Genomic DNA, 26,035 nt, shown 5'->3' on the forward strand with positions numbered 1-26,035 from the left:
CCCAGATTTTCTACAGCCAATGAGCTTTTGTGTTGGACAATATTGCTCAAGCTTTCATGCATTATGATGTCAGAAAGTATCACATCTCTCCATTCCATAGCATATTGTATCTTAGAAGTTTCATTTTTCCTATATTGTTCCATACATATCACACATTACCATAGAGTATCTTTCACCTAAACTAATCCAAATCATTACATATCTATAGAGCTGTCCTCTACTTTGCAACCATCTACGTTTAACAATTAAAATTATCTGTACACATTTAGCTTGTTCATCGAAACACTCGTGAGCATTTATTGCTTCCCGAAGTTACCTGGGGGTTTAGGGTATATAGACACGCAACATTACAGTTGCTAACGTGTCTTTGTGTTTGCTTTTTGACCCTGTTTTTTAAAGTCTACATCGCCTGAATATAGTTCCCTAATTTAAAGTCGCACCTGCGTGAAACCTGGGTCACACAACATCATTCAAGGTATTTGATATATCAGACAAACATTCAAAACATGATGCACATTTCGACACTTGAGATATCAAACATTTTGGTGGTGTTTCAAAGTAACTCCTTAGGCTTATCGTTACTGGTGTGTGTTTCAAAAAGGCCACTCGATAGCTAAAAATTCTCTTTGAATCCAATCACGATAAAAATATGTTAACAAGGTGCTTTTAAAGTTGATACATCAAATACTGAAACGCTCATCCAACCCAGGTCTCTGTTTGACCTGCAATACATTACTGGTTTTAATTGTTACTGTACAAAGCTCTCCACACTCAGGGACATACGTTACAGTGTGCTGAAAAGTTCTGGTAATAGGGCACTATGGGTTCGAACCAAGAGCGATACGGTTTCTTTGATCGATTCGTCGGAAAATGAAAACAGTTCAGAGCCATTGAGCGTCGTCTACCACCTTGTGTGGAACTCCTGATTTGGAGCAGAACAGCTCAGGTGACACATAAACATGAACAATAAAAAAATGAACGAATAAATAGAACAGTCCTCGTAAAACTGCCATACTGGTTTTGGTAAAGTAAAAAAAAAAAAATTTATACCAAAATTTAAAAAGCGTTTACAAAACATTCATGTCTGCTCAAACAGAACCACATTGGACAGAGGGGTGACCACACCCCTTGAAAGCACTCCACAAACGGACCACATGTTCCAACAAACAACAAGAGAGGTCCAGGATGTCAACAGAGGAAAGGCTGGCGGGACGAAGACTCACTGGGGAGGATGGGAAGAGGCTGCCCCCCATGGACTGGTTTCATGATGGACTGATGAATTTGTGAGGTTTTAAATGGGACGAGGAACATCATGCACGGTGCTGAACATGGGAAGAGTTATTAAACCATGTTCCAACCAGATGGGATGTAATAAAGAAGAAATAAAAAGATTCATATTTCATCCGAAATTAAAAAATAAATGCCTAAAGAAAAAACTATTTTTTCCGGACCATTAGATATTTTATTTATATATATATATATTTATATATATATATGTAACGGACGTAGGCCAGTGAGAGCAGTGCGTGTAAACCTCACTCCCCTGGCCTCAAGAGGTGCGCTAGCGAGTGGCACTAGCGGCCGCGGTCTTATGCGGCATTATTACTGCGTCCACCTCCCACACCAGAGACCCCGGTTCGAATCCCGCTAGGAGCAGGTAGAGTAGGACTGGTTACATTTGGTGCCGTGATCCTGATGGGAGTGAAGTTTAGGGGGGTGAGTGTAATGGGCCAATAAGAGCTGTGTAAACATCACTCCCCTGGCTGCGCACCCGCCTCCCACGTCGGAGACCCCTATTCAAATCCCAGGTGGAGCGGGTCAAGTAGAACCGGATATATATATATGTATATTTAGGGTTAGTTACTTGTAATTATACATAATTTACTGTTATTTCTATAGTAAGTACATGTAGAAACATGTAAATATATCACCTTAAATTAAAGTCTTACCAAAAAATACATTACATTGTAAACGCACCTGGTTAGGACATGATATTATGATATGGCTTGCTTAAAGTCAGGAATTAAAGCAGCGCGGTTCAGCAAGAGTGTTGGGATACACACATATGCTAGCTTGGGATGATACCAGTGAGAGTTGGGGGATGTTGTTAACTTAATAAATAAAGAGTGGTTAAGGTGTAAAAGAAAATGAAAATCAGTTGTGGTCATAGTAATTAAGAAGTGTAGTAGAAGACCTTGAATACAGAGACAAGAAGTTGTTAATACTGGTGGGATGATTTAGTAAGTGTGATGAAGACTTAAACAAATAGCTATATTGCAAGTTATTAGCAAACATTGGTGCGCAGCGATAACACTGTCTAGACGATGAAGAAATTAATGAGATGTACACAAGGTTAGTGTAGTAAAGGGTTAGTGTGAAGACTGAGTCTTTGAAAAAAACTTTGATGGAGCAGGCTAAGATGTGAGGAAGGAAATGTTTTGAAGAAAGACAAAGTTGTGAAGATGATAGGTTGTTTGTAAGGGGTATAAGAGATTGTAGCTGGTTTTAAAATTCACTGATTGTTCTGTAATTTTTGAACAGTCAATACTTTCTTCTTTACAAAAGAAGGTGACTTGTTTTTTTTTTGTGTGTGTGTTTTTTTGGTCACACAACAACATTTTCATTGTTGCTGAGTAACACACCAGACAACATCCAATAAACCAATCTTTTAAGGAAATTGCAGGGAAAGAAGAATGATGAGGATGGTGAAAATGGGCCATGATGAGAACCGTAACATATGAAAGGGGTGGGGCATAGTTGGGAACCTCCTTCTGGCAGTGGAACAGCAACACTTAGAAAGCCAGCAAAGCTGGAACTGAGTGGGCGTGGAGTGGAGTTGATACACAATGCTCTTGTCGGAGTAGAAGGCCATTTCAGATGTCTCAGTGTGGTGAGGTGTTTAAATGTGTTCTGAATGCACGTGAGTGTCTGTATACATGACGATGACTTTGAGTGTTTCTGTGTCAGTTTGTGTGTGTATGTTTATGCACAGACATGTATTAGAGAGAGACGCATCGCTCAGTGTCTAATGTTGTTTGTGTGTGTGTGTGTGTGTGTGTGTGTGTGTGTGTGTGTGTGTTAATGTCTGAGTATGTTTCAATAGCATATGAGGATGAAGGCATTTAGCAGACAGCCAGGTCACAGTGCTGGAGGCTGGCCCTTAGTTGGATGACCTCTGACCTCTAGGCTACGACCTCTCCACGTGGCTGGGCTCCTGTGACTCTGAAAATGCCAACAGACCAGAAATACATAATGTAAATATCTGAAAGTGTGAAAATAGCATTACTGTGTGCATGTACTTGATGTAAATAAGCTGAAAATGTGTCCTCCAATTAAAACAAGTTTTAATTCAATTAAGTTTTAAGATTCAATTCATTGCAAATTTGTCTTTGTGAAAAATAATAATAATAATCAATGATTGATGGCTGATAGGCTTGAATTCTGAGTTAAGTTTGGTAGGCAACTGAACTTCAGGAGGAGGCCTCCCTCTAGTGGCCATTCAGCATAACCACCAGGACTTGTAAAAGTAAGATTATTTTATTTAAAAAAAAACATTTACAAAGGTCACCCTCATAATTGTACTTTCTCAACCAATTTTTCGAATTATGTTAGTCTTAGTCGATATTCTTAGTAATATTAGTCAATCTTAGAATAAATTGCATATTAAAAAGTACATTTCATTTTGAAGCTAAGGTCAAGGGTAGGACAAATGCTGCTGTAAAAGTTTCTCACCTTTTAGGGTTGCCTGATCGTCTTTCGTTTCTTTAGGTTCAGTGGTGACTGCAGGGAGGGTGCTGCCTTCTTTATCCACTAATTGAGTGATGTTTGAAGAATCCTGTGGGCCAGGAAGGGGGAATTCTTCCTCCCTTCCACAGTCTCCCCACCTTCCCACCCCCTGCAGTCCATCCCAAGAGTCTGAGCTACGGAGGCTTAGGCGTCTCATTCGTGAGACAGTGTCCACCTCTCTCATGCGGGCAAGTCTCTCCTCTGAGCCATGCCCGGGCGGGGCTATAAAAAGAGCCTCTATTCTTTGGGAAAGTCCACGGCTCCGTCTATCTACACTTGAAACCTGACCTTCATCTGGACCTTGACTCCGGCCCTTATCAATGCATTCGCCAGCAGCAACTTGTGTATGCTCCACTTTATCAGCACTAGAGGCAAGACTGCTATGATCGTCATCGAGACCCTGTTCATGCTTAAGTGTTTCTTGTTTCGTGTCCGAATCTACCTCTTTGTCGTTAGTGTCTTGGGTATTTTTATCTAACTCCCAGTCTGAATCATCTGTGCCTTGTCCATCAATCCCACACCCACGCCAACCCCCCAGACCTCGTTTTTCACCACCTCCTTCCTGTCTGTCATTGTCTAAACCCCACCCCTCCTCACCAACACCCCATCTTTCAGCATCAAGAGATCGTCTCTCTCTGGACCAGAATCCACCTTGGCCCAAACTTTCCCCTTCCCACCCAGCTCTCTCCCAATCTAACCCTAGAGACAATCTACGATTAGTGTAAGGTAGCACAGATAGGGGAAGGTGATCTGGTGGAAATTCAGGACGTAGCTCTGAATCCAAACCTGAATGAGTCCACATTGCAGCCTTATTTGGCCTCAGGATCACATTTGGTTCTTTCTTTGCCTCTGAGGCAGTATCACTCTTTTGCTCTGTTCCTTCAGTAACAAAGTCTTTCAGCTCGCATTTCTCTTGCTCTGTTTCTGTCTTTTCCCTAGAAGTGTCCTCTTCTGTCACTTTTTCTGTCACTTCAGGTTGTTGGCTTTCAGGTGTCTCTGTTTGCTCTATTTCGGTCTCTTTTATTTCTATATGTTTCTGCACAGTATTGGTAGGATCGTCTTTTATTTCAGTGGCTAAAATGTTGTTCGCTTCATTCTCAACTGACTCACTGCCAGGAATGTCTTTATCACCTTTAAGCTTGTTTGACTCATCAAGGTCTACTGCTGAACCCTCTCCTGTAATCAGAGTAGCAATATGCTTTTCAGCTAATGAAAGCTGCATCTGCCAGTCAGCAGGAACTTCAGGGTTAGCCTCTAAACCTGCTTTGTCACCAACCGGCTTTCCGGTTGCAAGGCTACAGAGCACACCCCTGTTATTAAGGAACCTGTTAGTGTGGCTTGTTACCCTCCTAAAGCCTGAGCTTCTTTCCTCTCTGAATAATGAGACAGGCTCCTGTCTAACTTCTAATGCTGAAGAACAACATGGCTGCTCAGAATCTATGGGAGGTCTACTAGGTATGGGCACATGCTGTGGGGTTTCGATGCTCATGGCACTTCCTGGTTTGGATTTGACAGAAGCTCGGCTAACGGCCCCAGATTCTCTGGCCATTTGGAGAGTTTGACAGATGTGCTCGTAGTCTGGGGGGCTGGTTAGAGTGGAGGCATCTTGCATGGGCTGTCTGTCAGCCCATGGGACCTCGGCTGCCATGGAAGAGGTGGAGGAGGTTTGTGCAGTCAAATCGTCATCTCTTTGGGTCTCTTTGGGGGCTGGAATTTCCAGCTTTACTGATCTGCAGGCTTTGCGTTGGGTTATCTGGGACATGACTGTTTTGTAATCTCTGAAACCTGGTTCTGGTGGGGGAGGAGCAGGACAAATCTCCTCTCTTAGCTGTTTGCTGAAGCTTACACTCTTCCCAGTTGATGGTCGGGAAAAGGCACTTTTCACCTCCCGGTATTCTGGGTCACTTCCGGGTACCAAGCTTGGCCGTAGAGTGGTTGCAGGAATTCCAATCGGATCTGAAGATAGCCTTGATTTAATGCGGTCAGGGATTTGCATGGAGGAACGGTTGGGAAGGTTATTGCTGGCAGTGCTGAGCTCCAGGATATCTTTGTAGGCCTCATTAAGATCCTCAATGCACTGGTCTACACTGGGGCGTTTACTTGCTTGGTCTTGGGCCTCTTTATTGATGGTTTCAAGCTCCTCAATGGCATCCCATGGTCGCCGGCACACTGGCTTCAGCAGGAACTGGCCAAATGACTCTGGGTTTGGCCCTGAGGCTGACTTTGCCTCTTCAGTCAGATCTGATGGTGGGGACTGAGCAGGAGGCTGTGTTGGTGGGGGGGGTGGAGGTTGAGATGGAGGTTGGGTTGGAGGTGGGGGTGGGGGGTGTGGCGGGGGATGTAATGGAGGTCTGTGAGAACCTGTGCTCTTGGTGAAGGTACCTGTCCGTGAAAAAGCACTGTTGCTGGATGGTTTTAGGCTTTTCTGGCCCTTCATGGGATACCCGTAAGGGGTGCTGGGGTCAGGACCTCCTGAGGTCGGTGGAGCTGCTGGAGTCGGTGGAACGGATGGCACTGATTGAACTGATGGAGCCGTCAAAGCCCCAAGAGCCCCTGGGGCAGCCCCTGGGGCAGCCCCTGGAGCCACTGATGTAGTCTCAGCAGTAGCTGTTACCTCTGGGGCAGCAGGAGCATCTTGTGCTTCTGTATTTGCGGAACCTGGATTTGCATTGCTCTTTGTGGGCTCAGGGCTTGTTTGGGTCTCCTGGTCACGGTACTGGTCCCCTGGCCAAGCCCCAGAATACCTTCGAAGCTCATCATGTGGATTTGGCTTAATGATCCTAGAGCGTGAGTTCCTTCTGCGATGAGCTCTCCTTGTGGCTATGCTACTGGACCCACTGCCAAGTGTGAGTGCTTGTAGTTCCAAATCAGTGGAGGTGGTGGATGTGCTTTTGAGGCTTTGGTTTGGCAAGGAGCCAAGGGTGTTGCTGTTTTCGCTGGAGGAGCTTGGTGGAGGAGGAGGAGGAATTGGAGGAGAGACTGGTTCTTTCTCTTCATTGTTGTTCTGATCTCGAGATTTTGCACTGGACTGTGAAAGGGGTACAGACACGAGACAGAAGATAGTCTCACTGAGTTTCTTTTTCACACTCTTTTTTTCAGGTTCCTGGACTGGTTCCATCTTTACAGTTGACACACTTTCTGAGGAACCTTTATCCATGGATTTATCAGCCTTACCAGACTTGTCAGTGATTTTTTCAGCTTTTGTCTGGTCTGTACTACTATCTCCTTTTGCCTGCTTGTCAGCCTTAATCAACTTGTCAGTGAATTTCTCAGATTTACACTGTTTTTCTAATATTTTATCTGCTTTAAGTTGTTTTTCTAAAATTCTATCGATCTTCAAGTGCTTCTCTAAGAGTCTTTCAGCTTTACTTTGCTTGTCTGAAATTCTATCTGCTTTAAGGGGCTTTTCAGGGATTTTCTCTGCCTTGACTTCGGGCTTAATTTGTTTGTCTGTATATCTGTCGGCCTTGACTTGATCTGGGGTCCTGTCTACCTGTATCTGGTCAATTAATCTTTCCACCTTTATTTGTTTGTCTGTAAACCTGTCTGGTTTTACTTGATCTGTAGGCTTATCCAATTTTATTAGGTCTGTAACTCGATCTAGTTTCACTTGCTCTGATACTTTGACTTGATCTGTTCTTGTCTGTTCAGCACCTCTCTCCACTTTGACCGGCTCTGTAACTCTCTCAACCTTGACTTGGTCGATGACTCTGTCAGCTCTAATCTGCTGGTCTATACTTCTGTCTGTTTTAATGATTGGTTGCAGGGGTCTGGGCTGAAACGCTATGGGGTACTTGGCACAGCTCTGGTCAGATGCTACAGTTTCACTGCCCTTGTTCATCCCCTTGTGCCAGCGGTTAGTATTCTCCTGTTCAGTGAGAGCCGGTTTGTTAGTGTCCATGCTAAGACTCGGTCCCTGTGAAGGGAGAAAGGCACTATCATGTGTGGATTGTCCTAAAGTTGCAGCGCAGGGAAGCTCTTTGTTGACGTGTCGGATCTTGTCCGCGTCTGTGAGCGAGTTTCCACAGGGCCCCCCTGAGACATGCCTGATACGCGGGTCATCAAATGGGACATACTGCACGAGTCCTGGGCGGCTAGGTATGACAGGCCCTGGATGCACAGGCCTTCTTGGAACTACTGCCATGCTCCTGTCTTCGCGCCGTTCTGACCACGACAATCCTGAAGTCCTGGAAAACCACTGGCCCATCTCTGCACTCACAGGCTCGCGTTTCCATCGGACAAGAGCAGAATCTGCTCTGTAGTTCTGTCCACTCCTGGGTGGCAGGAATCTCCTGTAGGAGGGGGGTGGGATGTAACCAGGGGGCTCCATGCCAGTCAGTTCATGGTAAAACAGATCTGCCCTATATGCTTCTGGTCTTAAGAGCTCAGCACTTTGGGAGTAACAAATGGACCGGTCTCGTAGCAGTTCTGAGCTCTGAGAGTAACAAAGAGATCGGTCCCTTAACAGGTCAGCACTATGCGAGTGGCTGAAAAAACGATCACGCAGTAGTTCCGCACTCTGAGAATGACTGACAAATCTGTCTCTTAGTGGTTCAGCACTTTGAGAGTGGCTGACCAAGCGGTCTCGAATTGGCTCTGCGCTCTGTGAAAAGCAAATGGACCGATCTCTTAGAGGCTCTGCACTTTGAGAATAACAACCAGACCGGTCTCTGAATGGTTCTAAACTCTGAGAGAAGCACACTGAGCGGTCTCTGGATTTGGACACAGGTTCAGAGGACAACGTTTCCCAGCTCCCCCTGTTTTGCTGGTGAGTCTCATAAGACGGGGGCTTGACGGGGCGGCTGAACCGTGGCTTTGGTACAACTGCAGAGGGAGCATGACTTTGTGTCTGACCACTCCACCTCTCCCCTGCTTGCCATTCACTGTGGTATCGACCATATGGAGCGGAGCTGTTGCTTCTTTGTGTAGGGGGCTGATTTGCAGCACCAGTTTGAGGCAGATCTCCATAATGAGGATCCTCGGGGGAAAGGACTCGAGGAAGAGACTGGGACTTAGCTCGCACTGTGGCGGACACACTGCCCTCTGCTGGTCGCAGGCGGTGTTGCTGCTCCTGAGACCAATGTTCAGCCTCCCCATCTGACAGCTGCCGGCCCAAGCCCACTGCAGGGCGCCACTCCTCTGTGCCCAGGCTCTGGCATTTTCTCTCTGCAGTCACACGTAAAGTCTCTGGGCCTGAGTCTATTGGTTCCCGTATCCATGGGCCTTCCTCCCAGCGTGCCAGTGGTCTCTCAGCTCTTAACTCCTCAACAGCTAGCACTGGACCTCGCCATAATCCTCCAGACACTCTGAGCTCCCTGGGATCAGCATAGTCCAATAGAGCACTGAAATCCTGTCCCCTCCTTCTCCAGAATGAAATATCTCGCTCATCTGCATGTTCAGAGAACGTCAGGCTGGGAGCATCATAAAACCTAGCAACAGAGACAAAAACAGTTAATTAAATTTTCAAAAACTTTGACAATGAATTCAAAAACTTTGCAATGAATAACTTTTGTTACAACAGCTGCTTTTTAAAAATGAAAAAGCCTCACTTTTGTGGCCTTTTTCCATATTGAAATATAAAGCTTACATAAATTAAAATGGTGGTATTCAAGCAATCAGAAATTGTATCTTTAATGTTACAAACAGATTAGGTTGCAGAACTGAATAAAAATTATATAGTATAGTCAAGGAAACCAGTATGGCTGTAACACCATGGGTTACTTTATGTCAGATATGTCATAGTTGACAATGGGCTTAGAACAGGCAAAACAGGGAGTAGAACATAGTAGATATTTGTATATTTGCAATAACAGCCAATAACAAAATGATCTGAAATCTGCCAACGATTAATGCTGATTAACAACATTGAAAGAGAGAAACTTTTATATGCTTACAAGCAGTCAGTCATTAAAGAAAATCAATATGTAATAAAAAAATTAAACAATATGCTAATTTATAGTTGCTGCATCAAAAAATAGCAGTGTGGCTGTCAACAACATTGAAAGCATGCTAGTAACACTGTCAAAATAATAACAGACATAAAATATGTTTGAAAAGTTGACATGTTCTGCACTGTGATTTGCTATATTCCAGCTAAAACAATTTTGAAACTAGTCTTAAACTATGTTGCCAATTCTACCCAAAAATAAACAGTGTGTGACCACAATCTTGACTATTCATGAATGAATGACTTTTATGAGCAGATTCTTGTAATGAATCTCAAAAACAGACTCACAAACTCCAACATTATTGGTTTGACAAATCCTTACTCTAACAAATCTTGCACTGAATTGCAAGATTTGCACTGGTTACTGAATTACTGAACTGCAAGTCATCAAAACTTTCATTCACATACACTTCTAAATGCACCAAGAACTTGGGACAGATAAATTATGCATAGATAAAACTGAAAAGAAAATCCAATGTAAGTATCATATTGTTTGTAGTGAAAGGTAATTTTCAACACTCTAAAATTACAAACATTTAAAACAAAATAAAAAATAAAAAAAGAATCAAGAGAAACCCTAAACCTAAACAAGAGTACTGAATTAACCAAGACTTGTAGCTCTCTTAAAAATGTTAAAGCTTGCAGCCGGTTTCAAATAATTAGGTAGCAAGTTTCAAAATTTTGCCCACTAGAAGCTGCTCTGGTGGATCTGCTGCACCACTGCAGTTTCGCAGAATAATTACATAGAGGAAGGCCATTTAATAATTTGAACACAAGCTTGTCAGTGAAAATTAACAAAGCTTAAACTTTTATATTTACTTAAGAAATGACAGTGATGATCCATTTTTGGCTTCCTATTGAAAAATGTTCAAGGCCCAGTTATAAAGACATTCGTTTAGTTATAGACTGGTTAGTCTGAGACCAAATGGTCAATACATATGACATACAGTGAGAATATCACTGAATTTGAAAACAACAATCAGTCACCAACAATCATATTTTAAGCAATTTCTTATCTTATCTTAAAAAATAAGATTGGCCTTAATCATTTTACATATCTTTTTTCTAAAAATCTAAAATCATTCCTAAATATTTCTTCTCTAATAATTGTTCAATAACCTCACCGTTAATTCAAGTTAATTCTATTCTAGTTTTTTAAATTGAAAAACATAAAGACTTTTTTTCTTTTAGTAGTAGTATTTATTTAAGGTCAAGCAAGAAGCATCAAGCCAAGCACTTTAAAAAAAAAAAAAAAATTCAACATCAACACAATCTTTACCAAATTCATTTGGGGCATATTTCTGGAAGTCATTAATAATATAAAGACTGAAAAGAATAGGACCTAAGATGGTTCCCTGGGGGATTCCTACAATTTTATGGGGTCTTATTATTAACTGCTTGTGCGCAAGGTAAAAGTGCGCAAGCAGACCATCTATCTATGGGACAAGCCGGATTCCACCATATCTTTATGTGCACAATAATAATCTTTTACATTGTAATCCTTTTATTTTAAATATTTGGCATGTTTGTGTGCTGCTGTGCGTCCCTGTGTGTTTAATAAGCAGAGTGTACGCGTAACGCGCGTTATGGACCCGCCTATAGGCGCACATTACTAACTCATTAAATAACACTGACTTTAGACCAGGTTTCAGTTGGTCAATGGCGCAGTCTATTTCTGTTGCCTCAAAATAGCAACGCGCCAACAATGCGCCAGAACACACTTCGTTTTCAGACCAGCACGCCCATGGGCGCACAAATGGGCGCAAATGCATTTGCTTTTTAAACAACGTGCCGCTGGACATGAAAATGATAACTGCGTTGGGCTCAAACTAGCAAAGAACACTTGCGTTGCGCTTGGCGCTGCATTACGCCAGGTGTAAGATAGGGCCCTTAGTCTGTTTAGCATAATGACAAATAAAACACTTTTGTTGACGAAAAAGGTTTGTGTTTTGCATAACTCAGGTTTCATTCACTGTCACTTTTTGCATACACAAAATGCACCTCTGGGTGAGCTATACGTGTGATTGCATTCACATGGCCGCTTCCTTTCAGATTACATCAGTGTTGTTGCCAGTCTGGATTTTTGTGATAAATCACAGTGGAATGGATTAGCCAACAACATGAAATATGGATAAAATCTTTTTTTTTTATTATTTTTTTATTAGGACAGTCTTGAACAGCAGCACACACATGGCATGACATCCACCAATATTTCAGTGGTCTCAAAACATATTTGGGCACATGTCAGTTGTTAATGTGATGAACTACCCCTATGTGAACTTGATGGGAACTGACTGAACATCAACAATACATCACCACAAGATGCTAAATTCTTGGCTTGTCGGTCTGAGAAAAGCTTTTGTTTGCAAATACCACTTGATTTGATATTTTCTTTAATGCAATGGTGTTCATACATTTTTAATTGTGACCAAAGAGCCCAGATACTTTTACAGCACCCAGCCACTGTTTATGTTACAAAAGAATATTTGGGACATAAACATGGATGGAACATTGCATACAAAACACTGATAGCCCAAAATAAATCTGCTAATAACATGCAATATTTCAAACAAAATATATGTCCTTTATTAGTATCAATGTAAAAGGAATGTTAAATGCTTTAATGTGTCACCAACAGGTTATCGCCACCACTTTTGCCAAGATCGGTGTTCACTAGATCAATCATATTTTTAAATAGCTATACTTACACATTTATATTTAATTCAGTTGTCGAGCATTTGTTTGAGTATGTGCTTTGTAAAATTGTAAAGTGTTTTTAAACCTGCTAGTGCAGTTGTCGATGTTAATAAAGAACTTCTTCATTGCTGGCAAACGGTAGAATGTATTTTCAGGTTTTATATCAGGATTTGCATTTTCAGGTAAATGTCAACTTAATTCAGCACTCTTTTTGGTCTCACAGTTTTGACATATTACTGTCTGTTTACTGAGAAAGAAACCGCTCCAAATGATTCACACCGAGAATGCATCCAAAATACCTGGTAGCTCTGTTAAAGTTGTTAAAGCTTGCACCTTTCACAGAGAAGAAAGTCTAAGCAAAGGACATTTTGCATCGCAAGGTAGGAAGACATCAAAGTTTCATTCCGCGACCATTAAGATGAAAAAGAAAGATGCCTGAAAGTCATGGTTGGTGGTCAGTTTGTGCGTAAATGTACGTTTTTGACCAACGTTTTTTGAAGTAATTCTAGCGAGAAATTATTATTGTAGTAAATAAATATTCGCTTTGTTGTCAACAAAGCTCTCCCTATTTTGCAGTAGATCATTAAAGCGTTACACTTCCTCAGATGTCTATCTGAAATCGAAATCAAAACCGTTTCATGAGGTACATTCATCTGCAAATGTGCATAGAAAACCATTTCCTGATAGGGCAGCGAGGCAACAAGTCAGCTGCAAAGGTTCCCTTTCGAAAGGGAACTCGCACTGCTTCAGAACGCTATGGGGAATGCTTATCTAATCACGGCAATCCAATTGGCCAGCGACAGCCTATGACATCATCACTAGTGCGACCCGGAAGTATGTAAGGGGAGCCTTGAGAACATTGCAACATCATTTTGTCTTCAGGGACTGTTTTGTTTGTACGCTTCAACCTGAAACTTCAAAAAGGTAATCATGGCTTGTGAAAAACGCTTCAGGAAGCGTGTGCATCCATATCTAAGATACTGATACTTGATGACATACAACTTGTGTGTTTATTGTTTGGGCTCAGAGCATGCACAATCAGTTCCCGAGGGATCTGATGTGCCGCTGAGTTTTTTCCCTTGAGAAAACTCCACTCTCGTCTGCTCTCTTCTCAAAGGAAAAGGGGGACAAACATCTGTACCAGGCGATTCAGGTCCCGCTCGCGCTGAGGCAGAGCAGAGACTGGAATCGTGGGGTTTTTCAGAGGGAGCTCGCTGAGGAGGTTGAGAGAGTTGTTAATCTCTCACGCCCTTCAGAGACTCGCAAGAGTGAGCTGCAGGATGAGGATGTGTTGTCACTAATATACTCTGATCCAGCAGTGAGTGCTCTGCTCTGTATAAAAACAACCAGCCCAAGAGAGAGTGAGATGGCTGATGAGGGTGAAGAGGATATCCAACCCAAACCCTCACGGCCACCCTGCACCGCGTATGTTATGCTGTTGAGTGTTATGGAACGCGCTTCAACGATGCTTCTGCTGTCTTTGGAGCGCGTGAGGGAAGAGACAGCTCGTGACAGACTTCACGAATGGTTTCTTTCCAGCAATAAAGCTCCAGCTCTTGTGAGCCTTCCATTCCTGCCGGATCTACACAATGAAATCGGGAAGGCAAGGAAGAACCCGTATTCAGCACCCATTCATCGTCATCAGTAAACTACGCTGATGTTGAGGGGATGCGTGAACACGGGTGTGTGTCGATGCCCCAATTGACGAGATGTTCACGAACTGTCTCACGGCTGGAGGGGCATTGACATTGTAATTGGGTTATCCCTGTACCAGCACAAGCACTAAAACCTACCCCTTATAGGGGACTGGGGCTTAATTGGTTTACATACCTAAACCTACCCCTCACAGGAGGGACAATTTGGGCGTGATGGGGGGTATCCGTTGGTTTACAACCCACTTTTTCTTGGCTCCACTGTAGGGGGATGGGAATTCTGGGGGTAGTAGGGCTGGGGGAGGGGATAGAATGGTGATGGAGAGATGATTTTTGCAAAAACAAGAATACCACAGGGGTGGTGTGTGGAGAAGAAGAGACGTTAAATTAAAAACAGCGGAAGGGGTGGAACAGTCTCATCAAAAACATGCGCCGGCCAGTGCATTCCTGCGGCTTCCCTAAACCAAACTGGTCAGCCCTGAGTGGCAGTCTGGGGGGAAGGCGTTGTCTTTTCACAATCACAAGCTCCGGCCCTGCCTCTTAAGCCACTAAAATATGACAGCACGCTTAAATATTAGGGCATACGCGGTGGCGGGTCTGGCAATGACTTGCACACAATGACGGTTTTGCAAGTATACCAGGCTGATCTGATGACAGATTTGAAGCATTTAAATCTCACCCCAAGTGCTTCTTGCATCAGGCTGAGGCTGGACCTATTATGAGTTATTCCTTTAATTTGGAACCCTCCTGTAGGTCTGGCGTCAGGTTTGGTAGTAAGTGCGCTCTTTCGTGCTCTTATGGTGATAGGCCTCCATTTTGTGAATGTCGTTTAGGCCATCGCTCTATGGGCAGCAGGTTGAGCTCTATAGGTCTTCTCCCTTTAAGTGAGTTTTTAGTAAGGTTGAATGATAGGCCCCGGTTCTCTGTTAGGAAGTATTAAGGGGGTGTTAAATATGGTTTTCATAGGATGGTGAAATTAGGGCCCTTAAGTTCCCATATATAGGTAGGCTATGCATGCATACCCTTCCCATAGGCCTCCTCTTATGTTAGAGTCGTTAGGCTTATATAACGGGTAGTGCCAATCTGTAGTAGTGAAGAGGTTGGCTGTTCTCTAGTGAGGCCACCATTCATCCGAGCACCTAATAGACATTTTTGTGTGTGAGATGGCTTCCTCCCTATTGGGAGTTATTCTACTGAGGCCACCACTCTGTCAAGCTCCAGATAGAACTACAAAGTCAAGCATTGGCCCTCTTCGGGCCACCTTGATAGCCACCTTATACTAGAGCAGCAGTTCTCCTCTCACTTTAGAGAGTCTTTGATATTATAGCTCTGAACTTCCGTCACTTTATATTCGTGTGTCGGCCCTCATGGGGCCGCCTCGATTTTTGTCTTAGGCTTAGTAACTAGGAAATTGGTGGCGGTTTGCGAAGCATTCTCGCCTCGAGCCTCTCAATATCTGAGTGTAGGCTCCTTAGAGCTAGAGCCCATCATCATAATTTAATCCTGTAAATCTAGTTGTTCCTAGTACTGGCCTCCTCTTACTACAAGAGTTGTCTAGACAAGGCCCGCCAGCATAGGTAGCAGGCTATCTTCAAAAAGCCTCTCATGCATATATCTCATGGGCATTGTCAGGTCTTTTCTCTCTAGAAAGTAAGAAGCAGTATGCTCAGGCCTCCACCCTTTAGAGCTGAGTATTGTAGCTAGTTTATCCAGCTAGGCCTTAAAATTGAAAAAAAAAAATCTGCTGAGCCCCTTGAATATTATAATTCAAGTCATAAGGTTGAATGTCGTTGGCCGCTTATTGTGGCTTCCATTTCCATGGGTTTATTAGAGAATGTAAAATCTGTCTTGTAAAACTACAAGATAATAGGCCTCGACCCTGATACATTCCTCAGGATCATGCTGATAGTACTCCCCTTGTTAGGGTCTTTATTTAGAGTATTTTGCTACCCATAGCTCGTATGATATCACCCTTCACCACCCAGGCTCAGGTAGAGACAGATTAGTTACTCCCTCCCACTCAGAATGGTTGAGCCTGGTGGATTACCCTTAGAGCCGAAGCACTGCCTGGGCTGACGCCCATGACATTCGAAGCTGTAGGCCTTACAATAGGCCTCCTCGATAGTCCGGTAGCGTAAGATTGTACTCCCCTTGCTTTAAAGGGTCGATAGCACTTCTGCTGAGTACACTGCCTGTTGGCAATGTAAACCTTATTAGGGTCCCTTTCAGAGTGCCCAGCCTCCACAGGGCTTTGAAGCACTGTGTAGATCCAGGATTGAATAGAGTCACTCCCCTTGTTTGCAAGGGTTAGAAAGCGCTATGCTGAGTTCTTCTCTCCAGGATGACCGTCTCTATGATCCGGTCTGTGAGTGATTACTACCACCACCTGCAGTCCTCACTATCGGATGCTTCCACAAGTAAGGCAAGTAATACTAGAGACTCCATGTTTTAAAAAGCACTGCCCGGGCTGAAGTCTGTGAAAGCCGAAGCTGTAGGCCTTACTGTAGGACTCCTTGATAATCCGGTAGCATAAGATTGTACTCCCCTTGCTTTAAAGGGTCAATAGCACTTTTCTGAGTACACTGCCTGTTGGCAATGTGAAATAAGTATAACCAGGCCCACAGAGATGTCTGTGAGAGCACCTGACTTCTGTGGCTAGCTCTGCTAACAGTCCCGCTATCAAGTAGTTAGGCCTTGACAGGCCCCCTTAAAGGCAGATCCCCAACGAGTTGGATGCTTAGCATTGCAAAGGCAAAACCTAGCCCAGAGCCTGGTCAATTCTTATCAGGTTTTGAATATAGTGTTCCAGAATCTATCTGAGGATCGTTCTGTATGAATACTTAGCTCCCTAAGTCTGGTCGGAAGGTCGAAGGACTCTCACAAGGCCTCCCTGTTAGATCAGCCCTAGAGCTGGAGGCGCTCCCCTATTAGGATCCCTTTCAGAGTGCCCAGCCTCCACATGGCTTTGAAGCACTGTGTAGGTCCAGGATTGGGTAGAGTTATTCCCCTCGTTTGCAAGGGTTAGAAAGTTCTAGTTCTAGTCTCCAGGATGCCCGTCTCTATGATCCGGTCTATGAGCGATCACTGCCACTATCTGCAGTCCTCCCTATCGGATGTCTCCACAAGTGAGGCAAAATACGTTAGAGACTCTGTTGTGCAAAATATGTTAGAGACTCTGACTCAACAACAGACAGGTTGTTGGCAAGACTAGGTCATTAAATTAGACCAGGTCAGCCTCCCTGGTGGCATGTTGGGTTGACTTCATGTCCCCCTCAGAAAGTGACTGGACAGGACTCCTTTGGATCCCCTGGCCATATTCCCTTAAAGGAACCCCTTCCACGGAAGTTGTTGGTTCCAAAGCCTTTGAGCAGTCTTGCTAGGCCTTCATTGTATTAGAGGCCTCTTTGAGGCTTATAGCTTGGGCAGTGGCCGTAGGGAATACTGTCACTAACAGCCTGTATGTGACCCGAAGGGGGAGTGTTTTTGGCATTCCAGTGAAACTTCTGTTTTTTCAACGTTTTTGTCACAGCCATAATTTGGCATGCACTCCCCTCAGCATTGCAGCATGGGTAGATCGTTCCCCTTAGCGTTCTGACGCAGCGCGAGTTCCCTTTTGAAAGGGACCATCTCAGGTTATGACTGTAACCTATGTTCCCTGAGAACAGGGAACGAGACAATGCGTCTTTCCGCCATGCCTCGGGGATGCCTACTGAACAGTCCCCTCAGACGATAAGTTGTTGACATGTTCTCCAGGCTCCCATTATATACTTCCGGGTCGCACTAGTGATGATGTCATAGGCTGTCGCCGGCAAATAGGATTGCCGTGATTAGATAAGCATTTCAGACACCGGTTCACGTGGAGGCATTCCCCATAGCATTCTGACACAGTGTCAGAACGCTATGGGGAACCTATGTTCGCCTGTTCTCAGGGAACATAGGTTACAGTCGTAACCTGAGATGTTTTCGGATGCAGCCAGAGTTTTTGCTACTTTACGATTTAAAAGAGTGATTCACTCACGAAATATGCATTGATTTGCTAGTTCTGATTCTAAAAAGATGACAGAAAACACTGGAAATAGACTGTAGCCTTATTTTTTTATTTCAATTGCTGCAATTTCTTTCCTTTTAACTTTTGGTGACATATTAATGGGTTATGTTAGATGACCATCTAAAAAGTAGGTTATGTGAGGATTTGAACTGTAAATACAAATTTTCTAGTAAAAAATTGGACATGAATGCCCTCTCAAGTCGTATTTACTGCTGGGAAACTCAGGCCTAGTTTCACAGACAGGGCTTAGATGAAACCAGGATTAGACCTTAATTAAATTAGGACATTTAACTAGCTTTTATAAACTTGAGACAAAAAAATGGATATATCAGTGGAAGTTGCTTTCAGTTAAAACAGCTCAAACATGCATCTTAGTCTGGGACTATGTTAAGCCTTGTCTTTAAAACGGAAATTTGTCTTCCGAGTTTCCGAGTTGGGCGCACCATAAAATTTAAACATGACAGAGGGGAGAACGTTTGCTGCTGTGAGTGGTTTCTTTAATTGTTTTTTCCACAACAGCTACTTCGCCTTGGTTTTTCATTGAAGTACTGCATATTTACATGAATAACCATTTGAAGCATATTATATGTTTTATACACAGGGAAATCAGCTTATATTTGATTCCTGTTGATTCCTGTTCTTTCCAACAACAAAAGCACAAGCAACGACAAAAATGTGAATTTGTGAAAACGGTGGCGTCATAAAATATTAACCTCCCTGGGCATCAACTTGTTTCAGCTTCACCAAACACAAGGCAAATGTCGTCCACATTGTACAAACAAATGCATCCAACCTTTCCGCTAAGAAAGTAACTGTAAGCATCCAGACTTCGACATGATTTTACCGCATCTCTCGTGTAGACGCAGTCAACCAGATAATGATAGATGTCTCAGGTAAACGTTAAATGTTGTGAATGAAAAGTTTGTGACTCAGTATAGGCGCATAGTGTTTCTTTACAAAGGGACATTGCCAGCTACTGGCCTGGCATGAATATTACAGCGTTTTAATCGTTTTCACAGATCCGTGCGAACTGTGATCATTTTGACATTGTTGTCATTTGTACGTGAAAAATGGAAAGGAAAAACTTTACCATTTTTAGTACATTGTTGTCGTGTAAACGTACCCTCAATCTAAAGAGCCATTCACACCAAGAATGATAATTATAACAATAATTTAATGTTTTTATCATTCATCAGCTGAAAAAAAAATAGAAAAAAGTGATTCCAATGATGTCTGTGACATTTTCGTTCATAGGACTTCCCTGTTCTCAAAGAATTAGAACGATTATTAAAAGGTTATGGTTTTTGGCGAGAACGCCCCTAAAACAGATGCCACCAATATTTGAAACATTTAGTTTCTCAACATGACACTTTAATGTGGACCCTTATGACAGTGCACACTTACCCACTGTCTGTAGCAAGAGAGTCACCCAAAGGTTGCAGGTCACCAAGGAAAGCAACAGGAACCTCCAATCTCCGTTGAATCCTCTCATGGCCCTCATTGATGTTGTTGTTGTTCTCTGGATAAGCCTTCACCGGTGCCGGTCTGTACACCACCGTACCCGCTTCCGCTCCCCCCTCTGTTGTCCCAAATCCATTCAGAGTTCCACCACCACCAGGCGGCCGGTTCTCTACGTTGTCACGGCGACATTCGTTGTTTCGATTGTCATAAGGCGCAGAGGAAGAGGAGGAGGCAGGGCCGCTCCTGGGCAGTTTGTATCCATGAGAGATCAGCAGGTCCTCCACACTGTACATGGTGTGCGTGTGTGTGTGTATGAACAGAGCTGGAAAGGGAGCCCAAAGGTGTGTGTAAGTGTGTGTGTGTGTGTGTGTGTGGCCTATGGGCAGTGCTGGTGCAGCAGGCGGGGACACAGCTGCTCAGCAGAGGCCATCACTGGAGAATAAGAGAGACAGAGAGAGAGAGAACATTACACTCTAAAACAATAACCATCTGCTCTGCAGAGACCTTACCATCTTCTTGGTTGAGCACATGAAACTTTAAAGCTACATGCAGTATTTATTCGTATGATCTGATGCGGCCACACCCCGTCAGGTTATTATATGACCAATGCACAAAATGCTTAAGAGGTGCGGCCTAAAGTCACTGTGATGCTCTGCTCCCATCTTACTGACATAATCTAGGGCTGCATGGGTGATATTCTTCAACATGATACTCAACGTATCAGAGGAACCCGAACTTTGATCATAGAGTCATTGTTGCCAAGCAGATTTCAAATGTTTAATGCAAGAAATAAAATACAGTAATGATCCGGTTCAAAAAGACCAAGGTGTCTTTTTCACTCTGTAAAAAAACGGAAGAATATATTTAATCATTTTTATTTACTGTATATACACTTTTATAAGAATACATAGTCATAAATATCAATGTTTACAGTACATACATATATTTTTAATAAAGCATTTTTAAAATGGAAAAAATGGCACTTCAGTGTGTTTTCTTTTTTTTTTTTTTTTTTGTAAATGCATTGCAAACAAATTAGTTTTGAATCAATCAATACATTGAAACAGACAGTTAAAACGGATACACAGAAATCTAACTCTAATGCCATTTTTGCTAGTGAAGCTTAAAAGTATAATTCACCCTAAAATGAAAATTCCGTCATTAATTACTCATGTTGTTCCAAACCCATAAGACTTTCGTTCGTCTTCTGAACAAATGAAAATATTTTGAGTGAAATCTGAGAGCTTTATTCCTCCATTGACAGCCTATGCAACAACCAGAAAGGTAGTAAAGACATCATAAAAGTAATCCATGTGACTCCAGTGGTTTAATCTTTAATTTTAAGAAGTGACGCAGGTGCTTTTTTTACAAAAATATTAATCTCCAACGCATGTTGTGTTGACACGAGAGCGGACATTGTTGCGTGAACGCATGTTGGAGATTAATATTTTGTGCAAACAAAGCACTCACGTTGCTTCATAAAATTAAGGTTAAGCCACTGGAGTCACATGGATTACTTTAATGTCTTTACCTTTCTGGGCCTTGAAAGTGGTAGTTGCATAGGCCGTCAATGGAGGGACAGAAAGCTTTCAGATTTCGTTAAAAAGATCTTAATTTGTCTTCCGAAGATAAACGAAAATCTTACAGGTTTGGAACGACTTGAGGGTGAGTAATTAATGACAGAATTTTCATTTTTGGGTGAACTGCCCCTTTAAAGCATTTCTGCACCACAAATGCAACTGCAAAATAATTTTTTCAAAAAGAAATAATGTAGTGTGGAACTTGTTTTTATTAGGTAAACCAAAACCAAGAGCATGCATTTAAAATAATAATAAGTCATTTTGATTTCATGTTGACTTTTAACCAGGAGCAACAGTTCTCTCATAAGAAAAAACATAAGTGCCTAAGTTTCAATGAATAATGTTTATCTACTATTACTAACATGCATATTTAATACAGTAAAAATAACACACACAAGAGACTTAGCCTACCTACTCACAAATCAGCAAATACTGATTGCTGAATTTATATCTTAATAGTTGTTCAATAAATAATCATATAAAAACACTCTATCTGCATAGTTGAGAGAGAAACACTGTGTTTCCATGGTGATTTTTAAATTACTGAACCACACCTCGGTGCTGAATGTATCCTAGCAGTAACCTTTGGTCCCCACAGTGACCTTAACTTGACCTTGAACTATGCTTTGAGAAAAAGAGAGACAATGACCTTGACTCATGCTCGTAGGAGCTCTGTGTGCATGTTTGTGTGTGTGTGTGTGTGTGTGTGTGTGTGCCGAAACACTATCTTGTTTTCTTGAGTAACGCTCACACCGATTTGATGAGTGGCATTCGGTCAGGTTGAATTCACAGTGAGCCATGCAATACTGCCAGCTACGCTTGAGGCTTTGGCTAGATCCTTCTCTAACTAGGCAGGAGCCTGCTTACCGTCTCTGCACTTTTTTTTTTTCGTTGTCAACACACACACACACACACACACACACACACACACACACACACACACACACACACACACACACACACACACACACACACACACACCTGACCTCTGGATGACCTCTGTGGAAAATATGTGCATGCATTCTGCACTTACAGTGTATTAGATGAATGATATAGCCAGCAACCTGTGTATACTTTATCCTGTCTAATGATACTGCAAAACTGCATGCAATGCATAAAACATGCATACTTTTTTCACTTTGTTTCTGTTGGTCATCTGAAAACCTTGTTGTGGGCAGGTTATCACATTGCAGAATCATTAAAACCACGGACGCTTTAATACCCGATGTAAATTAGTCAAATATGGGGTTGAAATTAGAGTGAGGTTGATAGTGCATTTCCCCTGCCAGCTGCAACTGTGATTGGTGTGGTATGGGAGTGACATCATCACTGTGAGCAGCCAATCATGTTCCACTGAGTCTGAATCAGCTGTAAGCAATTCTGAGTAAAAATAAATAAAGAGTGAAAAACTAAACAATGCTGTTTGATACACAGCTCTTGCTCTTATACTGCCTGTGACACAGTTAAACTAGCCACCTCCCTCCAGTACTGCATTCTGAACAATACGAATACGAATGAAGGGACCATCGCAGCGTGATCGTATCTCACCACAAAGTAGTGTTCCCTATTCAGTCGTAAGGATCAGGGAAGAGAGACGGCAATAGTCAAAGTGTGATTTGACCATGACAGCTGCTGTCAATGATAGCACATCGGTGTTGCTGGGTAGAAAAAGGGGTGTTGCTGCCTCATGTTGATTGAATATGAGAGTGTCACAGCATCACCACTGGAATGGAGGTTCATAATTACAACCATTGACTGTATCCCAGAGGGGGACTTCACAAAACACTGATCTGACATCATTTATCTAATCTCGTCATTTTCAACTCTTCTGTCATACTAACAATTTGCACCCTATAACAGGTATCATGTATGTGCATTATGCAAAAAAAAAAAAACATGTTCACATGTAAATAAATTATCTTTTGTCTTATAATTTAGCCTTTATTTAACATTGATCATTGAAAAACTTTGAAAGTTGAAAGATAATATGAGAAAAAAATCACTACAATTGTTTTTTTAATGATTTTATGTATTTTTTTCTGCAGATCTTCATTACATAAATGCTAAGACATAAAGATGGGCTGTATTTTACATGCCTATCATCATGACAACGGAAGCTTAGACGTGTAAGATAACAAACACAAACTTCATAAACACACACCTACAGGAAAGACAAATCACAAAGAAATGTTTTTAATATTTCAAGTGTTTCTCTTTGTCAGCAATTAGATGGGGAGCAAATTAAGTCACTCAGACAGACAGTTCACGTCAAAAAAATTGAATGATGTCACAATTTATTCATCCTGATGCTGTGTCTATCCTGTATGACTTTCTTTCTTACATTAAACGCAGAGGGAGAAGTTGGGCAGAATGACAACCTCAGTCACCATTCGCTTTCATTATATGGCGAAACGATGCAATGAAAGTGAATGGTGTCTGAGGCTGTCTTGCTCCACGGAAGAAAGCGAGTAAATGATGACAGAATATTCAAAACAGGATTTGATGAAAAAGATGCATGTTATCTCACATGTAGTTTCTCAACAGTCTCACAAACTGTGCTCAGATTCACCACCAATGAAACGCCTCGTATATGAACTTATTTTAATATCTTTTAATATTTCCAAATTATTTGAACCATGTCATTTACGTTCATTTCTAATTCTATACTCACATACCCAACAATCCTCTCATTTATATTTCAACCAACTACTTTCAGGAAAAAAAAAAAAACATCTGCAGCAAAGTTGAAACATAAACCATAATGGACTTTTAAATGAAAGTTAATTTAATCATGTCAAACAAACAACTTGTCTCCTCACTGCATGCTGTGACAATTCTTCCAACATCACATCACCTCCACTTCTATTTCTGCTCACTTCTATCATAGCGTTCATTAATTAAGAAGTCCAGCGGGTCTATTTAGAGCCTGAGCACTTCACCATGGACAACAAGCCTAATATGTTTACCTTTATCTCAGTGAAAGGATTACATAAACACCTGAACATGTGAAGATATCAAAGCTGTAAATGAGCAACGTCTAAGCAACACAATCTCCCTGTGGGCACACACACTCACACACACGCATTGGTCGAATGTACTGTCTCTAAGGAGCAGGCCCCGCTCGATGCTCTAGTGTCGGGCACACAGGTAGCTTCCGTCAGCACATGAGCAGGTGATAAAATCACCCCTCCATCACTTTTTACAGAATACACTTTTTAATAAGGGGCGAACAGAGATTGAGTTATTAAGTTAAGCGTGCCATAATTAATTAAGAACTTAGCACAGAGGGAGAGAGGTGGGGTAGAATGGGCAAAGCAGAGCAACACCCAAACGCACCAGCCATTCCCTACCCTATGAGAGGGGATGTTAATATTAGAGCAAGAAGCCGAACTCTAATGCAATTTCCACCTCTCACTTATTTCATTTCGCTGAACATCTCCACTGCGCCACAAACACACGCAGCTCCTGATGAGCATCAACGCGGCGCACAAGCGCGTAATATGACCTACAGCATCAGCACCAGCAGCATCAGCAGCGCAAACGTGCTATGCTGGCAAAGCCATACTGCAGTGTGTGCCACGGTATACATCAAACAGGCCGCTCAAGAATGCTTTTAAAAGTCAAAACGCCCCGAAAAAAAAAAAAAAAAAACACGCACGCATACGTAGCGCAGCGCAGCGCCGCAGGTACAGAAAACACATTGCACAGACTGAGTGGGGAAAATACGCTGTCATAATCCCATTTCAAATTTTACATATCCTCCCATATCAACATAAACACATAAATGGCCTAGACTCGCACCGGTAAACGCAAACGCAAGGTGTTGGATGCGTTTTTCGGCTCTCCGCACCATTTGCAGATGCGTCTTTTGCTTGAGTGTGTGTTTATCTTTTGCATTAGGTGGAAAATACACAGGCACGCGCGCGCTCGCGTTATACTGCTCCTTAATGGAAAAAAATACATGCATGCACGCGCCGGCTGCAGATGTATGTATTTGGTCGTTAAAAGGCGCGACGCGCTCGGATGTCATTTCAAATGTATATGTCTTACCTGGTGCTCGTTTGCGCGGCCGTCGCAGTTCGCCTGCGCCCAGCGTCAGAGGCTGCAGGACGCTTCAGCTGAGCATGTCTATATCAGCGGGCTCTCCTCCTCTCTACGCGGAAGGAGGAAAAAAACGGCGTTGGCGACAATGGTTTCTCCCGAAGTGTGCGCGAAGTTTATTTTCCTTCCTTCGCCCTTGTTGACGTCAGACGTGCGTGAAATTGCTGCTTGATTTGACATTTAGTGGAGCTCGGTGCGCCAGCACTAATGCGGAGCCTTCCATGCTGGTGGCGAGTGTGTTCTGATGTGAGCAGGGTTCAGTTCATGCTAGGTGTGCACACACTCTCAGAAATAAAGGTTCCAGCTTTTAAGGAGAGCCTTTAAGTTCCACTGAGAACTTTTTTTATCCTCTAGCTCGTTGGAAAAACATCTAAACCCAATATGAGGATCTAAAAAACGTGTAATATTACATCAAGAACTTATCTTCAAAGAACCCTACACAGCCAAATATGGTTCTTAATTTAAAAAAAAAAAGATATTTACTGAACCTATAAGAAAGAAAAAAAAAAAAAACTTGAGAGAGTTAGAAAACCAATGAAAAAGAAACAATGCATCGAATGAAGAACCTGTAATGTAACATCAAGAACTTTTAGCCTATAAAAAAGATTTTGATGAGAACAGAGACATTTTTATACAAATATTTTATTTTTCATTATATTTGTATTATATATTTATATAAGCAAAATTTTGTCCTACACAAGAGTGAAACATGGATATTGGTAAGAAAATAATGTGTGTTTGTGTGGCCTGGTAAACCCTACAT

At 42.4% G+C, this 26,035-nt stretch overlaps 1 protein-coding gene across 1 annotated transcript; it reads right to left on the reverse strand.

Annotated features, from left to right (window-relative positions):
* Positions 1 to 1,982: 1,982 nt before the first annotated feature.
* jcadb (junctional cadherin 5 associated b) lies at positions 1,983 to 25,487 on the reverse strand. The gene is made up of 4 exons (XM_079876785.1): positions 25,222 to 25,487; positions 19,535 to 20,023; positions 3,733 to 9,215; positions 1,983 to 3,222 (listed from the first exon to the last, which is right to left on the reverse strand). Exons 2-4 carry the CDS (start codon positions 19,882 to 19,884, stop codon positions 3,188 to 3,190), a joined length of 5,868 nt encoding a protein of 1,955 aa, XP_079732911.1. The 5' UTR covers positions 19,885 to 20,023; positions 25,222 to 25,487; the 3' UTR covers positions 1,983 to 3,187.
* Between the last annotated feature and the right edge of the window lie 548 nt (positions 25,488 to 26,035).

Source organism: Squalius cephalus (assembly GCF_949319135.1).
Source record: "Squalius cephalus genome assembly, chromosome: 7".
NCBI classification, from domain to species: domain Eukaryota; kingdom Metazoa; phylum Chordata; class Actinopteri; order Cypriniformes; family Leuciscidae; genus Squalius; species Squalius cephalus.

Bases quoted from the DNA above. Each gene is read 5' to 3' on its own strand.
- jcadb (XM_079876785.1), bottom strand. From the start codon at position 19,884: ATGTACAGTGTGGAGGACCTGCTGATCTCTCATGGATACAAACTGCCC. The intron at 9,216-19,534 runs GTAAGTGTGCAC...CTCTGTTGCTAG, and splicing joins TCTCTTGCTACAGACAGTGG to GTTTTATGATGCTCCCAGCC. The intron at 3,223-3,732 runs GTGAGAAACTTT...TGGCATTTTCAG, and splicing joins CGATCAGGCAACCCTAAAAG to AGTCACAGGAGCCCAGCCAC.